Source organism: Oryctolagus cuniculus, chromosome 1 (assembly GCF_964237555.1).
Source record: "Oryctolagus cuniculus chromosome 1, mOryCun1.1, whole genome shotgun sequence".
In the NCBI taxonomy this organism is placed as follows: Eukaryota; Metazoa; Chordata; class Mammalia; order Lagomorpha; family Leporidae; genus Oryctolagus; species Oryctolagus cuniculus.
In genome coordinates, this window is record NC_091432.1 from 157,451,557 (window position 1) to 157,473,743 (window position 22,187).

Genomic DNA, 22,187 nt, shown 5'->3' on the forward strand with positions numbered 1-22,187 from the left:
AAAAAATGGATATAGAAGGAACATACCACAGCACAATCAAGGCAATATGTGAGAATCCCACAGCCAGCAACAAAACGAATGGAGAAAAGCTGGAAGGATTTCCACTAAGATCCAGAACCTGACAAATATATGCATTCTCGGCTTCATTATTCAAAACAGTCAGCAGTTTTAGCCAAAGCCATCGGACAAGAAAAAGAAATCAAAAGGATATAAATTGGAAAGGAGGAAGTCAAATTGTCCCTGTTTGTAGATGACATGATCCTTTATATATGGGAACCAAAAGATTCCACTATGAGACTATTGGAACTCATAAGAAAATTCGGTAAATTTGCAGGATATAAATCAACACACAAAAATCAATAGCATTCTTATACACCAACAATGCTCAGAATGAGAAAAAAACTTGTCTGGTCAGTCTCATTCAAATAGTTCCAAAAAATTTAAACACCCTGGGAAAAATTTAACCAAGGATATAATTAAAATTACAAAACATTAATGAAAGAAGACACAAAAATGGGAAAATATTCTGTGTGTGGATTGGAAGAACTAATATCAAAATGTCCATACTACCCAAAGCAATTTATAGATTAAATGTTGATTCCATCAAAAGACTAAGGACATTCTTCACAGAACTAGAAAAGACAATACCAAATTCATGTGGAAACATAAAAGATTCTGAATAATCAAATCAATCTTAAACAATAAAAACAAAGCCAGATTTCAAAACATATTACAGGGTTGTTATATATACAGTCTGGTACTAGCACAAAAATAGACATATGGAACAATGTAACAGAATAGAAACCCCAGAAATTAAACCACACATCAACAACCAGCTAAAATCAACCCCTGCAGAAAGGAAAACCTTTTCAACAAATGGCATTGGGAAAATTAGATTCTACAAGCAGAATTTGAAACAAACCTCTAACATATATCCTATAGAAAAATCAATTCACAATGGATCATGGATCTAAACCTAATACCTGAAACCATCAAATTACTAGAGGAAAACATAGGGGACATGTTGTAGAGCATTGGCCTAGGTAACATCTCAGATAGGACCCCAGAAGCACAGGGAATAAAAGCAATACTGGACTAAGCTGAGAAACTTCTGCATAACAAAGGAAACTAACAAAGTAATGAGGCAACCAACAGAATGGGAGAAAATATTTGTAAAATACACATCTGATAAAGGATTGATATCTAGAATTTATAAGGAGCTCCAGAAACTCAAAAACAACAAAATGAACCACCCAGTTAAGGAATGGGCAAAAGATATGAACAAGCATTTCTCAAATGATAAAATACAAATGGCAAACAGACACATGAAAAATGCTCAGGATCACTAACCATCAGGGAACTGCAAATAAAAACCATAATGAGGTATCACCTCATCCCAGTTAGAATGATTATCATCCAAAAAACAAAACATATATAAAAAATAACAAACATTGGGGAGCATGTGGAGAAAAAAGCTACCCTAATACATTCCCACTCTTACTGGGAATGTAAACTAGTACAACCATTATCAAAGACAGTATGTAGATTCCTCAGAAATGTGAAAATAGATATATCATATGACCTAGCTATTTCTTTCCTGGGTACAAATCCAAAGGAAATAAAACCAGAGAAGAAACAGTTACATGTATTCTCATGTTTATAGCAGTGCAGCTCACAATAGCTAAGATATGAAATCAATCTGGATGTCCTTCAACTGATGATTGGAAAAAAGATAATGTGGTATACATACAGGATGTAATACTATTCCGCAGTAAAAAAGAATGAAATACATTTGCAACAAAATGGATGCAACTAGAGATAATTATGCTAAGTGAAACAAACCAAACCTCAAAAGAAAAATATATTTTTTCTTATTTAGGGTAGTTAAAACTATGTAGAGTCAAAACATTTGCTATATAGTTATAAATATTGCTTCACTGAATCACATCACATAAATGACAATACATTATTTTATGGGTTAAAAAAAAGAAATGGGTGGGGAATAGTAAGGTCTCAGGGTACTAGTAATGCTTTGTTTTTAATTTGGGTGTTGGTTATAAGTGTGATCAGATGACAAAAAACTCAATGATCTGTATACTCACAGACAGTTCTTGGTATGTATACTGTATTTAAATAAAATATTAAAAATAAATAAGTACATGATTTAAAAACAAGCACCTCTTAACTTATAAGTCTGATTTACTTTGAAATTTATATTTACATGTATGTGTGTATTTATATTATCAAGAGGTCTAAAATTTTTATCAGCTACAAACCTCAGAGTGAACAATGTACAAGGAGTTCTTCAAGCAATTTTTTATTAGGTTTAGTTACACACATGGAAATGTATCATAGGCAGATGCTGGTGCTGATGAATAACCAATGCAAAGATTGAACAGGTCAAGTATGTATTAAATTCCAAGTTACTACACACAGAAATTATTCAGACCTAGAATGACATCTTTGCTCCCTTAGGCTCTAAAATAATACTAATTTTTATGGCTGACTTATATGCCAAATAAAACTCAAAAACACTCAGACACACTGTAAAGGTCATTCAAGCATTTCAGATAATTTTAGATAAATCAAGGGAGATATAACAGAGCTGGGAGTTAGTGATTTAATTAAAAAATACAAAATAAAGTATATTAGGTCCTCTTTCTACCTGCTGAATGAGTCGTTTCTTAACTGCACTGTGTCTGATTGATTTAAGATGCAATTTATGCTTGGAAAAAAAATCCTTTGGATTATACTAGCAAGGAATAGGGGAGAAAAAAAACCATAAAGATTTTGTCAAGAGCTAAAATTTTGTATTGTTTTAAATATCAGTAAGAGCATGTACTGGCTACCGTTCATAGAAGGAGACAAAAAAATTCTAAATTGTACTACTATCAGCAGAGAAAACTGAAGGGTGGCATAATATGGCATCCCAAAATATGCCTCATGAGGATTTTTGCCACATTATACAAAAAATATGCCAAAAATATGGCATAATGATTATTTTGAACTAAGGGTAATGAGAAGACACAGACATAAGAAAAACTGCTAGGTTGGAGTTTGACCATCGTTTACAACTCTTGTCCATATTCCTGTTGAACAGTGATATTCCTATTATGACTTGTTGAACTGTTTATTTGGTGGAGCATTGAGCCTGTGACTATAAATTAAAAATGTTATGGCTGGGTACAGTAAACAGACAAAACCTCCCTTTTCAAGCCAAACTAAGAGAGATAAAAACTTTTACTAATAACTTCAAAAGTTATAGATAGGTTGCCTAAGGCAATCTGTGTGTTTGATGTTAAAGTAAGGACATAGCTTTCCTCATGGGCACCATCTACCTTACAGAAAAACCACTATCAGAACATGTCTGTGAGTATAGATTTCTAGCTCAAGCCACCAAAGATTAGGGATGGGACTGAGCACCCTCTTGACTGACATTAAAAGCTGCAACCCAGCCGGTGCAGCAGCTCACTAGGCTAATCCTCCATCTGCAGCGGCAGCACACGAGGTTCTAGTCCCGGTTGGGGCACCGGATTGTGTCCCAGATGCCCCTCTTCCTGGCCAGCTCTCTGCTGTGGCCCGGGGAAGGCAGTGGAGCATGGCCCAAGTGCTTGGGCCCTGCACCCACATGGGAGACCAGGAGGAAGCACCTGGCTCCTGGCTTCGGATTAGCGCAGCGCTGGTTGTAGCGGACATTTGGGGAGTGAACCAGCAGAAGGAAGACCTTTTTTTCTGTCTCTCTCTCTCACTGTCTAACTCTGCCTGTCAAAAAAAATGTTATGGCAAAAATTAAAAAAGAAAGAAAGGATGGAATTAGGCAAAGAAGGAAGGGAAGGAGAGAGGAGGGGAGGGTGGGAGGGAATAAGTAAATACATTCTTAGAAACGTGTCTATGAACTACATGACATCTATTATTTATAGATTAGTTTAAAATATTGTAAAAAGAAAAGCCGCCTGTCCTCCCCTTATTTGCTTAAAACAAGTAAGGTGTTCTCTAACATGAAGGATACTATTATCACCCCCCAGAAAGAGCACCAGAGGAGTCTGCACAACAAACTCTATTAACTAGTCCTTCTCTTCTGTAAGTTCTCTCATATTTTCTTTCCCATAACTTGCCATTCAAATAAGTCAAAGTCCTGTTCCTTTGTCCTGTCACTTTTTAAAAAATGTATGACTCTTTTGTTAAAATGCCCAAAATCGGGCCGGCACCGCGGCTCACTAGGCTAATCCTCCACCTTGTGGCGCCGGCACACCGGGTTCTAGTCCCGGTCGGGGCGCCGGATTCTGTCCTGGTTGCCCCTCTTCCAGGCCAGCTCTCTGCTGTGGCCAGGGAAGTGCAGTGGAGGATGGCCCAAGTCCTTGGGCCCTGCACCCCATGGGGGACCAGGAGAAGTACCTGGCTCCTGCCATCGGATCAGCGCGGTGCGCCAGCTGCAGCGCGCCAGCCGCGGCGGCCATTGGAGAGTGAACCAATGGCAAAGGAAGACCTTTCTCTCTGTCTCTCTCTCTCACTGTCCACTCTGCCTGTCAAAAAAAAAAAATGCCCAAAATCTTTTTCTCAAATTAATTTTTTATTAATATAAGGAGAACAAATTTCATCTATTTTAGAGGTGCAGGTCTAAGAAGATAATCATACCTCCCTTCGTGTTCATCTCCATCCATTAATCACCCTCTTCCTTTTTTCTTTAATTTTTGCAAAGACATGCTTTCAATCTCACTTTATAATCACAGAAAATGCTCAGATTCTAAGTTCCCCTTTGAATTAACTCATGGCTGAGTAGTCTCACATGCAAGCACAAAGCACATGGTAGCACACTTTGGTTTGGCTTTGTCTTGTTTCTGTCTTTTGCCATTATAATTTCCAGGGCCAGTTCATGAATATAAGATGAGTAAATGGGAAAAATAATTTTTCTAGCACTCCACATTGTACAGACAAATTGTTGTGATGACTTGTTTTTTCAGTGCGAGACATTCTATAGTGGTAACTTTATAAATGTATCCCTGGAAATTCTTATTAAAACCTATGACAAGAATTTTGTTTTATTTTTTGACTTTTGTTTTAATCATCAACTGAACATGCAAGAAAGCAGCACTAACATCTGAAGGTAGGGATAGTATTATATGGGCTGCTGAGTTCTAGGCCATACCCGTCAGGCATCCAGAAATTCCCCAGCCTACCACTCTTGCTCTAGTGATTAAGCGGAAATGAGAATCAGGGGAAATGTGTCCTTAAAGCCATAAATGAATCTTAAAACCAGAAGCCAAAGAGTAATAAGAAAAGCTCAGTTCAACTCTGATCTCAACAGCTCTCATTTCCAGAATATGCAAAATTATACTGTGTCTTCTCTTCCCTTTACTATGGGATAATTATTCTCACAGGTGGATAAATCAGAAAACAGATAAAATATACAACTACCAAGAGGACCAGCCCTAAATTCTGGTCACTAAACAAGTTTATTGTATATCTATCATTCATTCATTCTCTCTTTTATTTACTTAGTCACTTTTTCAAAGTATTTATTGAATGTGCTTTATGTTATTAGTGAAACCATACCCTACAAGGTAAAGAAACAAGGAACTAAACAAACCCTTGAGCTCATCTTGCACAACAACAAGATACTTCTGTTGAGACTCTCACACAAAATTGGCAGAAATGAGCCAGAGCCACAGGAGTCAACTAGCACATGTGCCACTGTCTCCTGGGTGAATTAATGACATATCAGGTCAAAGTCTATTCTGGCCAAGAATGCTAAGACCATTATTTTTGAACATGTAATATATAAACGCCATGGTTTCAACGTTTGATCTTTTTTTTTTTTTTTTTTTTGACAGGCAGAGTGGACAGTGAGAGAGAGAGACAGAGAGAAAGGTCTTCCTTTGCCGTTGGTTCACCCTCCAATGGCCGCCGCGGCAGGCACATCACGCTGATCTGATGGTAGGAGCCAGGTGCTTCTCCTGGTCTCCCATGGGGTGCAGGGCCCAAGCACTTGGGCCATACTCCACTTCTCTCCCTGGCCACAGCAGAGAGCTGGCCTGGAAGAGGGGCAATCGGGACAGAATCCGGCACCCTGACCAGGACTAGAACCCGGTGTGCCGGTGCCGCAAGGCGGAGGATTAGCCTAGTGAGCCACAGCGCCAGCCTCAGTGTTTGATCTTATGATGCACATGGACAGATTCATCCTGGTTCTGTACCATTAGCAATGTCTTAAGTGTTTGAAAGCAATAAAAGCAATGTGTAGATTTCTTTCAGCAGCTTCAACTCTATTAAGAAAAATGGCCCATAAAACAGTCACATAACTATTAGTTACAAGACAGCCTTGAATTGAAAAGGGAGAGAATAATAGAAGTTTGAGTTACTAAAGATTCTGTAGATATTGCATATGAGATAAGAATTAAACTGGACAGTTCAGGACTAATACAATTAAAAGAATTTTTAGAATTGTATCTATGAACTATACTGAATCTGCTCTCTTTGAATTAATTTCAAATTAACATAACAGTAATTATGCATTTTACGTGACCCTGAGAATGTAATATATTAATAATTCCTTTTAAAAAATGGGTAGGAAAAGTCATTTTGAGCATCACTTTATAGGAATTTCCCTAACAAAGAAGGTATTTCCACCACGAATTACACAAATAATTGTATATTTTTAGATACACTAACATTAGCTTCTTTACCATGCTATGTACATCACTTGGTTGACAGACAGCTATCTTGCTTGGCTACTGTGCATTGTAATCAAACACATTTTAATGTATCCTGGGATGCAGAAGAATTCTCAAAACACTGCCTCAGAATGCGCAGAACCATTCAGCATCAAAAGTTTGGGTAGAATATTCCTGCAATACTTGGTATTAATATTCTTTAACCCATTCTTATGTATCATGAAATATTTTTTTCAAAATGTTGCATAGTGATATTTAGAAGTGCTAACTCTAAATTGCTCAACAGAAAGCCTTCATTTTCAGTTGGAACTGCATGTTCTGCCTTTTGATCCATGAGTGGGCAAGAAATTTAAAATGATGATTTAAAATGATGGCAATTGAGTCAGCTCTGCAAATAATCAAGACCTGCCTGGGAAATGTGATGGCTTGCCATGTGACAAACCTCACCCTGAAGACTGCCCTAAGCAGTGTTAGGAAACAAAGCTTATGTAAGGTCACCCACAGAGAATATTATGTTCCTACAGGAATGAGACTTTCTGCTGAATTGTCTTGGAGTTTTACTATTTCACGGTTCCCCCAAAGCCTCCCTTCTAACCTATCCTGATCCCTGTGACTGAGCACTGGTCAAGAAATACAATAACTATATGTGCATAAAATATAAAAGTTAGGTCATCCAAAGGGTAATTTGTGTTTTTGTAGATGTCTGACTGCCTTTGTATACACACACACACACACACACACGTACTTGTACACTCATATACATAAATTCATGCATTACAAAAACATCAACACAATTATTTGAAAGAAGTGATTAATATTATTTAAAAATTTCTAATTTTTATAACAATGAAAGGAAACCTCAGGCATAGTATATTAGAAACATGAAACTATTCCCCTTTCTTCTTACCCAATTTGTTAATGTATTCTAATAAAATTTTCTCCAGTTACCTTAGAATACAAACCTTAATAAAACTTAAACATTTTATCCTGTAGCAACAAGTTTATTTACACCCCACAGCATAGTATTCTGCTGCCATTCCTTGGTCATAAACATAGACATCCTCAAAAATGCCTCAGTTGTACTCTTATTACAAACCAGAGAAACAAAGGGTTGTGAGTATAACAATAAATACCTCATATGAGATCTGAATCATATCAACACAAAACAGCAAGGCCACATATCTCTAATTAATTTTGTGATTATCAGGTGCATATTTGCTTTCCTTTAACTGTTGACATATTACATAAGTGTATTTAAAAGCATTCCTAGATAATTTAAGTGATAATGACTGTAATTCTCCTTTTAAAAACCTTTTGAAGATAATATATTTATGGAAAGTCTAATAAACATTATGAAATTGGTTATTACTGGTAGTTAAAATTCTAAAGAGTACAAGTTTTGCCAATTACTATGTATCAAAATTGTCGGAGATGGGGCTAGAGTTGTGGTGTAGTACATAAAGCCACCACCTGCAATGCCTATATCTCATATGGATGCCAGTTTGTGTGCCAACTGCTCCAGTTTTGATCCAGCTCCCTGCTAATTGCCTGGGAAAAGCTGAGGAAGATGATCCAAGTGCTTGGCCCTAGCCACCCCCCATGGGAGATGCAAATGAATCCCCTGGCTCCTGGATTCTGGCTTTGGCCTGGCCCACCCCTGGCTGTTGCATCCATCTGGGTAGTGAACCAGCAGAAGGAAGATTGATCTCCCCCTCCTCCCCCTCTCTCTGCCCCTCCCTCTCTCTGTAACTCCTTCAAATAAATCAATAAATCTTTAAAAAATTTATTGGGGGACAGGCTGCTGTGGCAACCTCAGAATCCTGATTCAATGGGTCTTGCCATATATGATACACTGGCTGATAATACTAGAGGAAACAGGATATGGTTACATACAATTAAAAAAAGAATGACCCAATTTACACATCTGAAAGAAAACTTTAGAACTTCCCTTTGCCTGCTATTGACTGCTTACTTTTATGCTGTTCTATAAAAAAGTAAAATAATCCTGTTTATTTGAAGTTTGTGTTTATTCGAATTTCATATAAGTAAATGTATCAGTTAATGAATAAGACTGACTGCCAAGAATCTTGGGAAACTTCCTTGGATATTAGCATCTTTAGACCTATTTTTTCCAACGATCAATAGCCCTCTACAAGATAGAAGGTAGAAACTAGTTCTTGTGCTTGAGATTTTCATGTAGTCACAAGAGTAACAGATGTCTTTACAACTACCTGGAGGAAACAAAAGAGTCATCCTCAGGACCACGTGAAAAACCTGCCAAGCCACACGGAAGGCAGAACATCTCCAGGTAACAGGATACAGTGCAGCTAGAAGAGATTAAGCAAATCACAAGACAAATAAAGGAGAATTCTCAGTAGACAGAATTATATGTATCCCAAGTGGTTCAGAGATGACTTTCTCAACAATTGAAAAACTTTCCAAAACAAGCAACTCCCAAGGGTTTGGTTCATTTCAATATGTTTTAAGGGAAAGTTTTAAAATATTATCAAGAAAAATCAGTAAAATTAATACATTAATTTATTAGGCACTCACAACAATACAGCAAAGGTCAGTAAGCTAAATTCCAATATAGCAAATAGCAGGGACACTATTCATTTAATGGAAATATTAGAGTTCTTCAAAAAGTTCATGGGAATTTGTATTATGAAAATAAATTATGCATGAGTTTCAAAAAGTGTTCACAACAGTTGAGATGGAATCAGGATAAAGTCAAAACCTGGAACTCAATCCAAGTCTCTCACATAGGAAACAGGGACCCATTATTTGAGCCATCTGTGCTGCCTCCCAAGATACACAAATAGTAGAAAGCCGGAATCAGAAGCAGAGCAACGACTCAAACCCAGGCACTCAGATAGGAGATGGGGGCACTCCGAACAGCACCTTGACAACACCAAAAGCCTGCCCCCCCAACTTCCTTACGTATGCTTTTATGTGAGGTACAAACTAGCTGTTAGTGGGAGCAACTTATTTCAAGGCAGTGAAAATGATGAGACAGGCTATTATATCAGATGAACTTTAAAGTGAATAAGAGAATTTTTATCTCACTCAAGAACTGATTTCTCATGACTAATGTTTTCATCTTCAGAATGAATTTTAAACAAGGAAAGGAGCAGGAGAGGAAGAGACAGAAGAAAGACTGAACCTCTGTGTGCTACAAGATTTGAGAGGAAATTTCAGAATATAAAATGAAAAACTTTTAATGGTGTATTAAAATAAAAACTAGAATAAAAGGTTAGTAATGCACTTTAGACCTTTATCTGGAATCCTGAAACCACAGAATAATAGCTCTAAGTCAAGCATTTCATTGTTGATTAGAGATTAAACAAAGATGTTGCAGCATAACACACAGTTCTTTTACCTCTGCCCTCGATTGCTATAATTGGTTCCCACCAATATAAACTTATGTCATCAAAAAGTATTACTAGATCTCCCAATGAAGTGCTGGAGCTGATTCACCCTGTTCACACTTGTCAGTTACTTCGCTCAATTTTCAGGAATTGTGAGAACTGGCTTTTAAACTATTGGTAACTTGAAATTGGTGCTAGTGGAAGTATTTACACCATGGGAATAGGCAAATGCTATAAATCAGGTATTTTTACCAGTGTATTTCTTTCCTTTACTCCTGTACGTATTAACCCAGGCCCTTAAAAGGTCCTAGTCTCATTCAAAGTTCTTTTGCCCCAGGAATGAATATTGAACAAAATAGAAATTATTAACATGGTCATCCCATGGAAAGCATTCATTGAACACCTAAGATGTGCCTGGCACTGTGCTAGGCCCTAAGACAAAGAGAACTACAACACACCCTCTGTGACCTCAGGAGCCAAAATCCATTCTGAAAAGGAAACAATTTCCATAAATTCTTAAAAATGTGATACGCTGTGACATAAAAAGAGCTAAAGGAATAATTGAACAAGTGTACTTAAATACTCTTTCTACAGGATCTGGCCGAGAAAGGACCTCAAAGGGGAGATGACCTCAGGCCTGGAAGAAGCATAGAATGTGGAAAAGTGAGTGAAGTCTGGAATGGAGTGACAAAGTCTACCCAGCATGTTTAGAGAAGATTGAACTCATTTCACTGGAGAACTTGGCTTGAGCTAGAAGCAAAATAGCACAATAGGAAAGATATGAGGTTTTGCAGATGGGAAAAACCTTGATTTTAATCTTCATTCACAGTTATTAGCTGTGTGGGGCTAGTTTATTTCTATCCATCTCAGTTTTCTCACCTGTAAAATAAAGATAACTTTGGATTCAAAGTTTTTATGAGAATTAAAGGAATTAATGTGTGTAACAACTCCAGCCTAGGATCTTATACATTGTAGACATTTCAAAAAAGTTGAATATGGTTTTTCCCATCTGCAAAATATTTTAATCATCAATAATTAATGAGAGAGAACTTTTGAGGGAGAGATAGAATTCAGGTGTAAAATTCAGTGATTTTTTTAACAAAAGCTCTTACATTTGTTAACAACTGGAGATATGTTGAAGGCCATGAACATGGAGATGGCATGTTTGAAACTATTTACAAAGAACACCATAACCAGTGCATGAACGCTGCCTTAGAGTTACATCAAATTGAGATCTATAATGTGAATTTATTAAATTGATATCACTGAATTCTGCTGTTGGAGTAGATGGAACTTATTTGAAATATTCAGCACAGATAATAAGTAACATTTTGGCTCATAATATTCAAATGAAACACATAGGCATGGACAGTTTCTTGAGATTATGATCAGTACTGTCACACAGCACCCCACATTCAGGACCTTGTGTTTTTTTAATGCTAATTTTTTGCCATATTAAAATTAAATGGAAATTCTTTTATTTTTAGAACAAGGCATCCCACATTTACATTATATGCTAGAGTCCTGCAAATAATATAACTGGTTCTACAAGCAGGATGTGCTACATATAGCTAATAAGTAAATGTGTAGTATACTATGCATTGATATAATTGAAATGTTCCACCTAGAATTATGTAAATTAGTCAACTAGAATACCTGCCAAACAAATGCAGACAGAAAAAAAAATGGTGAACGAATAAGAATATCACAGTTAGAAAGGATGGAAAAGCCACATCATGATTCTGTCACACTGACACTGACACTTGTCACTGCTAACTGGACCACCCACTGATGCCATCAAGCATGGTTGTGTTTCTTTCAAATATGTTCTGTCCCAGAAATGCAGATACAACCCTTGGCATGTCAACCGACTAGTGAATAAGCTTTATCTATGGTCCGGTGGGCTTGTCTTATGTGATTGCAATTGATCAAATGATTAATACTGGCCCAGGTCATCTTCATTCTGTCCCTTTGGGACTTCAGTTCTCTTAGCCACACTATTAGCAGGATGAGACAGACAGGAGATAGAACATTTCAAAACTCAAACTACATAAATGTGGTCATGTCTCTCATGGTCCAGCTTTATTTTCACCCTATCCCCTGTGTGTGGCTTATCCCATCCCTCCCATCCATGTGATCTGAGCTTTTTAATTTGGTCTCCAAGTCATTCTGTCCTCTTCTGGAAATGATCATTTCCAACTTTGAAACTTCCATTGCACCAAGATAATTTTCCACTGACCAATCTCAACCCTCACAGAGCTTTGGTTTCATGACATGTAAGGTCAAAACAGTAAGACCTAACTTAAAGAAGGATTAAGATGGAGAAATGGGGGCCGGTGTGTTTTAGTGGGTATATAGTCCTGCTTAGAAGTTCTCTTGTGTGGGGTCTCTCATTCCTTCACAATGACAGATGAAGGAAAGGACTTCAAAAACTGAAGTAAAAACTGTGCTTCCTGCCCAAGAAAACCTTAAACTCTAAGAATACTGTAGAGGAAGGGATGAGATTGGGAGCCAAAGGACAGTTTTCCCTGATGGCTACAGAAGAGGAAATCAGTTGTGGTCTAGAAATACTTTGGTTCTTTCAATCAAAAATAAAACAAACAAAAGAAGTATAGCATGGTGAAAAGAGATTGAGTAAGGAGGATTTCCAGCACTTGTTTAAGTATGCATGAAATCTTCAGGGTAACTTTCTGGGATTTACTGGATGTCTCTGCCATAGTCAGCCAGTGGACAACTCCAGAGACATTGAATTAGAGTCCTACAAAACTCAGAAAGTAAAATACTTAGCATAATAGATAAATAAACATTTTTACTTTCAAAATAAATAATTTTAAAATAATATCTATCCAAGAACCAAATCTATGCAAAAGAATACTTGACATATGCCTGTAACCTAATTTGTGGACTCGGAAAATGTTAGAACCATCCCTCCCTCACAGCTAAGTATGTGTTTATAACACTATGCTTCTTATTTTAATGGCTACAGAAGCATGTATCCAGATGAATGCTTTCTATGGTATTATGATATGTTAAGGAATGAAACTGAAGGTATGTTCTAGTTGAAGCTAGCATCATGGCCATATCATATGGCCCTCCCTCTTAGCTCTGTTCCTCTTGCCCTAAACTTATTTCACCAAACTGAAAACCATGGACAACATTCAACCTCTTCATTTCATAAATAAATAGACTGAGGCTCAAAGAGTTGAAATTAGAGGCAACACTTAGATTGTAATCCAGATCTCTTGATTTTCAACCCCAAACTTGTTCTTCTATAACAAAACATGGTGGTTATTTATTTAGGTTTAGTCATAGAGTTTTTAATTTATCATAAATAATGTTCTGATATAATTAAAAGTCTTAGGTTTCAGGGTGAGTATTAAGAAAACCTGCTATTCACCTGTAGTGGTTACTACTGGATTGATGCTGCCACCTCTCAAAGGTAGGAAATATCCAGTTATCCAACATCTTAGACCCGTGACACACTTAGAAACAGATAATACTGAATATTCTTGCTGATGGATATTTTTAAATTAGATAACTAGGGGCTGGCATTGTGGCACTTCCTATGATGCTAACATCTCATGTGAGTGCTGGTTCAATACTTGGCTTTTCCACTTCTGATCCAGCTCCCTGTTTATGCACCTGGGAAAGCAGAAGAAGATGGCCCAAGTGCTGGAGCCCCTGCCATCCATGTGGGAGATGAGAATGCAGTTCCAGGCTCCTGGCTTTGGTCTGGCTCAGTCCTAGTAGTTGTAACCACTGGGGAGTGAACCAATGAATGGAAGATCTCTCTCCATCTCTCTTTGTCTCTCCCTCTCTCACTCTAACTCTGTTGTTCAAATAAATAAATCTTTAAAAATATAACTTAGATAACTAATAAAAAATAGGAATTGACTTTCAGGTAATAGGAAATCATACTACTATTCCCATCCTCCTCCCCCTAAACACATTCTAAATGATCCACAGGGTCTGTCTAATGAAATGTCGTGTTTCACAGAATTGAAGACAGTGGTTCTTTATCCAGATGTTGTGTCAGGAACTTCTAGGGTGAAAAATGAACATACAAATCCCTAGTCTGAACCACACATACCTGCCCTCCACTCAGAGACTCTGAATCAAAAGGTTTAAGGTTACATGAATGAGGGCTGGCACCACGGCTCAGTAGGCTAATCCTCCGCCTTGCGGCGCCGGCACACCGTGTTCTAGTCCTGGTCGGGGCACCGGATTCTGTCCCGGTTGCCCCTCTTCCAGTCCAGCTCTCTGCTGTGGCCCGGGAAGGCAGTGGAGGATGGCCCAAGTGCTTGGGCCCTGCACCCCATGGGAGACCAGGAGAAGCACCTGGATCCTGCCTTCGGATCAGCGCAGTGCGCTGGCCACAGTGGCCATTGGAGGGTGAACCAACGGCAAAGGAAGACCTTTCTCTCTGTCTGTCTCTCTCACTGTCCACTCTGCCTGTCAAAAAAAAACAAAAAAACAAAAAACAAAAAACAAAACAACAACAACAAAAAAGGTTACATGAATGCGAAAAGCTGTGTGAACATACAGCAGTACACAATGAAAAGCCTTGTTCCGCAACAATGGTGGAAAGGAGGTGGCTTCCTTTCAGATCTATAGAACCAATTTCACTCTAACTCTATAAATGCCAAACTCCAGATCCTATTCCACGTCTAACAGTTCATATGGATTCACAATCAATTCCTGGAGCTTCCTGGTTATAGAGCAACTGCTTATATTAACCAGCTCTTGACCAAGAAGATGCACATATCCCTAGTGGTAGATGTTCTTTAAAAATGTGGGAGCAACTCTGATTTCCTACGGTATCCTCAGATCCATAAGCCACTATTCTTGAGGCACCACTCCTAAAAATACCTTGAAATCTCAACTCTGTCTATTGTCTGTATTAGAAGTTTCATAAAGGTTTTCAGAGTCCAGAAGGGAAGCCTTGGAACAGACCTAAATCCAAGCCTGTGAACAAAACATCTGTTCCAGTCATACTGAGCCTAGTCTTGATTCACACACTTTGCCAAGAACAATGACTGGAGGCTAATTCTAGGAGTAGCATAATCCTGAAAAACACTCCTTTAGAGTCTGAGTGTCTCTGAAAGGAACAAATAGTGGAAGGAAAGTTGCCTGGCTCTCGTGCGGCACTGCGGCACAGAAATGTTTTTCTAAATCTAAATGTACTGTTGCTCTGAAATGAGATTGGAATCCATGGGGGGAGAAGCTCAACACAGCATTCAAAAATTTACAACATGAGACAGATTAACACTTCATACCAACAACTGAAACCAAAAGAATCAGATTGGCTACGGTCATTGATACTAGCTGTGTGCAGCTGGGAGGCTACAAAACTAGAATCACGTCTCACCAGGGAGAATCTTCACAAAACGATGAATCCTGCTGACAGGTGGGAAGCCACAATTGTTTCTTTTCTGAGCCTAAATCTGTGCTTCTACCTGTGAGCTGACTTTGACTTGGTTGTTCTGAACCTCTGTCTTGGTAACATGCCTGCTTTGCTCCCTAGCTGCACTGGGGGGAGGCAGAAAATTCAAAAGCCTACAAGGTCCAGCTACACAGAATAAACAATTGATGTGGATAATTAGAGAACTGGGCAAACTAAAGAGTGAATCCCATATTAGTAGAAGGCAGTTCTTGCAAAGCCTCAGCTGTTATTTTCATGTAGGAATATGGGTCCAGATTTTCCACTTATTCATGAGAAACATGACTTCTGGATTTTTTTAAATGTAAAATTCTTCACATTAACAAAGTAATCAACAAAAAAATTACTACTATAAAAATACCAAAAAAGGCAAAACATTAAATTTTGTTATGCATATTTTGTCATCATAAAAGAGGGAAAAAAGAAACAAAAATTATATGGGTCAAATAAAAAACATATAAGTTCCAGATTCAGCTGAAGACTCCCATTTTCAACCCATACCCTAGTACATGGCCTGACATAGCCCTTATTCCATGCCAATCATTATCTCTCACCACTTCTAAAAATTACTGCTACACTTCAGGTCAAGGACCCTGCCTCTGGAATCATCCACAAGATAACCATAAGGGAATGTTTTGGGGGATTTAGACGTGGTATAGCCCTAGAGATTGTCAAATTGCCAAGACACCTCACTTCTTTACATTAGAGCTTCAATACCTGGTCTTTTATACAAACTACTCCCAATGTCACAATCCCCAAAGTCTCTTGGGGTCTCCCTGGGGCTAGGTCTGCTCCAGTTTAGCATTGCCAGGTTTGGGATATCTTCTGCAGGGAATCAGATATTGTCATTAAGTCTGTCTTGAGGTGAAATAATAACTGCAGCTGTTTCTCAGCTATGTGCATGCTCTGATACCAGGCTATATGGTTTATTTGAGTTATCTCACTTTAAGACTTCAGTGACCTGTGAACAAGTGTAATTTCATAAGAAACCAGACGTCAGAAGGACTACACATCGTATTCAAATATACACAGCTTTTATATGGGTGTTTTGATATTTAAATTCAAATCTAAAGTCTATACGCACACCACTGCCTTACGTGTGACATTCAGGCTAGAGAGAAAAAGGAATATTTCTATACCTCCACGCAGATGGAAAGGAAAGATACTATTTGGCATTCTTCCTCAGTTTTTTGTTTTGACAGTTCACAATATTATCACTGCAATTTTACAACTTTCTATTTACAGTTACTTGTGCTTTCAGGTTTTGGGATTTCATGGGCCATTAATATTTCAAAATATATTCTTGGTAACCAGCAAAGGGTTGCCCAACTGCTATTTTGCTAAGTAAGGGTATTTTTAAGTCTTATAATTTAGTATCATTATTGCTTCATTAACTATAAAATATTTTTGGTATAGAGACACTCCTAGGCATAGGCATGCACACACAGAGAAATTAGTAGCCCCATGGGACAAGGGACACTGATTGTCTCTGCCTCCATTCATGGTGGTCAAGTCCATGTCATGCACAAGGAGTTCCCAGACTACACTTCTGCTGCCGTTGCAAAAGTTTCCCAAAAATCCCATTGTTATTTTTTATACTTTATTATTTATTATACTTTATTGCACAAAACAAAGCTATATTATAAGTGATAGTTGGGTTCCCAGAACTCAGGGTAGATCTAGAGTATCTTCTCTTATTTTGGATATGAGGTAACTATAGCACCAGGAGATTAATGATCTCCTTAAATAAAATATAAGCTCATGCAAAGCCAGAACTACAAATGACTTACCCTGATATCTATTTCAGTTTTTCATTTTAACAATGGAGACAATTATACTATAGAATCATTTTAACATTGTTAGTCAATAAATTTGTTGGGGGGTAATTTTGGAAGCTTATCACTATTTATAAAAATTGTTAGTAGAAAAATGTTATCTGTGGGAAAATTGAGAGATGCAAATACTGCTGTTAACGAAGACATTTTTTCCTTTTCATACCACACCTCCTCCAACCACAAGGGCAAGGACATACAATGTGAGCCTTAGAGATAAATCTGCTCCCAAGCCCCAAAAGGGAAAATTACCTCACTCAGCATTTTGGGAATTTATAAATCCGTGAATTCAGAGTGTTTGCACCACATTGTCAGTCAACATCACTGACGTGTCACCAGGGAATCACTATTAGCATAATATTTCATTGGGTTCCTATTGACTGTCCTGTTGACTCAACATCCTCCCTATACTTTCATAAGGCCTGTTATACAAAAAGATCATTTGAGGTCGGGAACTAGCAGACATAAGCATGTGCAAATCACACACACTTGTAAGATTGAAATAAAGGATCTCTTTAAAGGTCATGGTAATCAATGAATTAAACTAAGGGAATTTCAGTTTATAAAACAAATAAAAGTGACTACAAAGGTTTTAAGACCCAAAACAATGAATTTTCTCATAGTTGTCTCCAATTTATAATCATGAATGAGGTCTTTCTAGTGATATAAGACAAACATGTAATATGTTATGACCACAAGCATTAAATATTATGAGTTTATATATGTGAGATAAATTAAATATATTATCTATGATATATAGATTATACTGAGATAATTGAGGAGATCAATTCAGGAAATATTTTTACACAGAAAAAGTAGCATCGTACTTGAGAACTTCAATTTTCTTTTCCATCTTCCAAGGTTTGCATTTGACAGTAGCAATCATTTGTCTCTTCTCATCTAATTCTGCCTTTAATCTTTCCAACTCCTCTTCATCAATTTCTTCTTCTTCCTCCCTTTAAATAAAGAAAAGAACTTTAATAAAGTTATGCTTTTTTTGACTTCCAAACTTAAGGAAGAATATTATCAGATATTCAGCCTATTTTTTCTTATTTGAGAAGCAGGAGTTGGGGGTGGAGTGGGGGAGAAAGAGAGAGAGAGAGAGAAATCTCTTCTGCTGGTTCATTCCCCAAATGCTCCTATGGCCAGGATTGAATTGGGCTGGGCTGAAGCTGGGAACCAGGAATTCAATCCAGGTTTCCAAAGTGGTTGGCAAGAACCCAATCACTTGAATCATCATTGCTGCCTCCCAGAATCTGCATTAGCAGGATGCTGAATTCAAGAGTTAAAGCCAGGAATTGAACACAGGTATTCCTAGGTGGGATACAGGCATCTTACATAGTGTCCTAACTGCCAACTTACTGCTTTTTGAAGTTTATTGTATATAGGCAATACTAAGACCTACAAGCATTAAAATCCACATCTGAACACTGATGCAGGATTACTGGAATTATTAAAACTTTAAACAGTACATTTGCATTCTGATCTCTTAGAATTAGGTTGTTCTTTCATGTGTATAGCCCCAAAGCTTAGAATTAGAAAAATTGTGGAAAAAATAGTATAGATCTATCAGGACATTTTCCTTTCTTTTCTATCCCTTGTAAGCCCTCCCTTACTAATTCTACATTTCACTTAAACAATCTATTTTTCAATAAGAATACTAAATTAGAGGTGAAAATATCTTTGAAGTGTCCTTAAAAAATTAAAGCTACCCTTAACTCAAAAGCAAGACAGAAAAATTGAAACAGGGAAAACTACAAATTTGTTTCTCAAAGGTAACCTAATCTGCTAATTAAACTCAAACCTTCAATTGATAAAATTCAGCTAGAAACATTTGGTGAAACAAATCCTTTGGAAAGACTTTCAAAGAAATTTGGTTTGTTACTGAGAAAATGAAATATATCTTTTCTTTCCTGCTTTCCTGAGATCACAAAAATATTATAAGGTTCAGAATTCAAAGAAAAGGAAAATATAAACATGAGCAAAGATATTTAACTGAGGAACATAATGCCATATTGTAGAGATAAATTTTTTGGTAATAGAATGTTTCAGTTATTCAGTTATTGTCTCTTCAGACATAAATTCTGTATTTAATATTATGGTGTTGGGACTGGGATTTCTGCTCCATCAGCTGAGTCACTGTTATCGACTGCTAAGAAGGGAATCTGTCTTTCCTTTGCCTTACTGCCTGCTACCTACATGTATACTGTTTGCTTCCAGGGGTAATACTTACTCTGTAGCAACATGTCCTCACTCCAGGAGCTGAGTCTCCTACCCACAGCCTGCCAGGTGAATGTAGTTTGCCAATTTCCCCAACACTAGTGCAACTGACTTTATCATCTCCCCAAAGAACCCAGCTCCTGGCATTAGCTCCTCTACAAGGCTCTGGGTTTCAGCTCCATGAACTTCCCTTCTACCCTTCAAAGCTTTCATGACAAGCCTTTCCATTGTTCCTCCAGCCTTTGGGGTGGTGGTGGTAGATGTTCCCCATAAAAGCTATCACCATGATACCTTAGTGCTCTCTTCTTGCCTTTCCATTAGTCTCAATAAATAATGATTTATATCTCATAATAATTTTTAAAATTTATTTTCATTTTTTATTTGAAAGGCAGACAGAGGGGGTGAGAGAGAGAGAGAGAGAAAGAGAGAGAGAGAGAAAGAATGAATGAATCTGTAAGGGACAACCTGTTGAAGTGAAATGGACATTATGAGAAACAGTGACTTGATCATCCCTTGTCCTGACTGTTGATGAACAACTTAATACTTTATCCCTTTTAGTATTTTTTTTGTTCTAGTATTATTGGTTGAACTCTGTAATTAACACACAATTATTCTTAGGTGTTTAAATTTAACTGAAAAGTGATCCCTGTTAAATATGAGTGGCAATAAGAGAGGGAGGAGATGTACAATTTAGGACATCCTCAATCTGACTTGCCCCAAATGGTGGAGTTAGAAACGTGCCAGGGGATTCCAATACAATCCCATCAAGGTGGCATGTACCAATGCTATCTTACTAGTCCAAGTGATCAATTTCAGTTCACAACTGATCACACTGATAGGTCTAAGAGTCAAAGGGATCACACAAACAAGACTAGTGTCTGCTAATACTAACTGATAGAATCAAAAAGGGAGAGAACGATCCATCATGGTAAGCAGGATACACAGCAGACTCATAGAATGGCAGATGTCCTAAATAGCACTCTGGCCTCAGAATCAGCCCTTAAGGCATGCGGATCTGGCTGAAGAGCCCATGAGAGTATTTTAGGCATGGAAAGCTAAGACAATCTGGCAAAAAAAAAAAAAAAAAAAAAAAAAAAAAAAAAAAAAAAAAAAAAACACCTAAATGAAAGATCTCTGTGAGCGAGATCCCAGTGGAAAGAATGGAGCCATCAAAGAAGGAGGTACCTTTCTCTGAAGGGAGGAGAGAACTTCCACTTTGACTATGACCTTGTCAGAATAAGATTGAAGTCGGCAAACTCATAGCCTTGGCAACTCATGACTAGAGCCTAGGGAGATTACTGACACCATAAACAAGAGTGTCAAATTGTTAAGTCAACAACAGGAGTCACTGTGTACTTACTTCTCATGTGGGATCTGTCCTTAATGTGGTGTCCAATGTGAAGTAATGCTATAACTAGTACTGAAACAGTATTTTACACTTTGTGTTTCTGTGTGGGTGCAAACTGATGAAATCTTTACTTAATAAATACTGTATTGATCTTCTGTATATAAAGATAATTGAAAATGAATCTTGATGTGAATGGAATGGGAGAGGGAGTGGGAGATGGGAGGGGTGTGAGTGGGAGGGAAATTATCGGGGGGGAAGCCATTGTAATCCATAAACTGTACTTTGGAAATTTATATTTACTAAATAAAAATAAATAAATAAAAAGAAAGAAAGAAAGAAAGAAGAAAGAAAGAAAGGTCTTCCATCTGCTGTTTCATTCGCCCAAACACCTATAACAGCTAGGGCTGGGGCCAGAAACCCAGAACTCAATCCTAGTCTCTGCTGTGGGGTGGCATGGACCCAGGATCTAGAGTTATAATGTGTTGCCTTCCAGGTGTACATCAGCCGTAAATTGGATTGGAAGCAGAGAAACCAAATCTAGGACATGCTGGCATCAGAAGAGTCAACTTAATTGCTGTGCCAAACATCTGCTCCCATGTGTACCTCCCCAACAATTTTCGTTTTTTTCCCCAAAGAATCCTTTTATTTAAGGAATACAAACTTCATGCATGTCATAAATACAACTTAGAGACATAGTGATTCTTTCCACCATACCCACCCTCCCACCCACACCCCACCCCTCTTCCTCCATTCCTCCTCCCTCTCTTATTCCTAGTCTTATTTTTAACAAGGATCTATTTTGAATTAACTTATACATAGAATATTAACTCTATACTAAGTAGAGTTCAACAAATTTTATTAAAAAAATATCTGTTCCTCAACATTTGAGTCAGGGCTGTTCAAAGTCATTTAATCTCAAAGTTCATTTCATTTCTTTTTTTTTTTTTCAGTATTCTTTATTTTGTGAAACTTAATTGCCCTTTTTTTTTTTGACAGGCAGAGTTAGACAGTGAAAGAGAGAGACAGAGAGAAAGGTCTTCCTATTTCCATTGGTTCACCTCCCAAGTGGCCGCTAAGGCTGGCGCATTGTGGCCTGCACGCTGCGCTGATCCGAAGCCAGGAGCCAGGTGCTTCTCCTGGTCTCCCATGTGGGTGCAGGACCCAAGCACTTGGGCCATCCTCCACTACACTCCCAGGCCACAGCAGAGAGCTGGACTGGAAGAGGGGCAACCGGGACAGAATCTGGCACCCCACCCGGGACTAGAACTGTTGTGCTGGCGCCGCAAGGCGGAGTATTAGCCTAGTGAGCCG

At 37.9% G+C, this 22,187-nt stretch overlaps 1 protein-coding gene across 1 annotated transcript in view; it reads right to left on the reverse strand.

Moving 5' to 3' along the window:
* The window catches only part of TMC1 (transmembrane channel like 1), a 205,407-nt gene that overhangs the window by 106,134 nt on the left and 77,086 nt on the right, over positions 1-22,187 (reverse strand). The window contains exon 4 of the mRNA XM_051858747.2: positions 18,136-18,264. Coding sequence (XP_051714707.2) covers positions 18,136-18,264 — 129 coding nt within the window. The remainder of the gene's footprint in view (positions 1-18,135; positions 18,265-22,187) is intronic.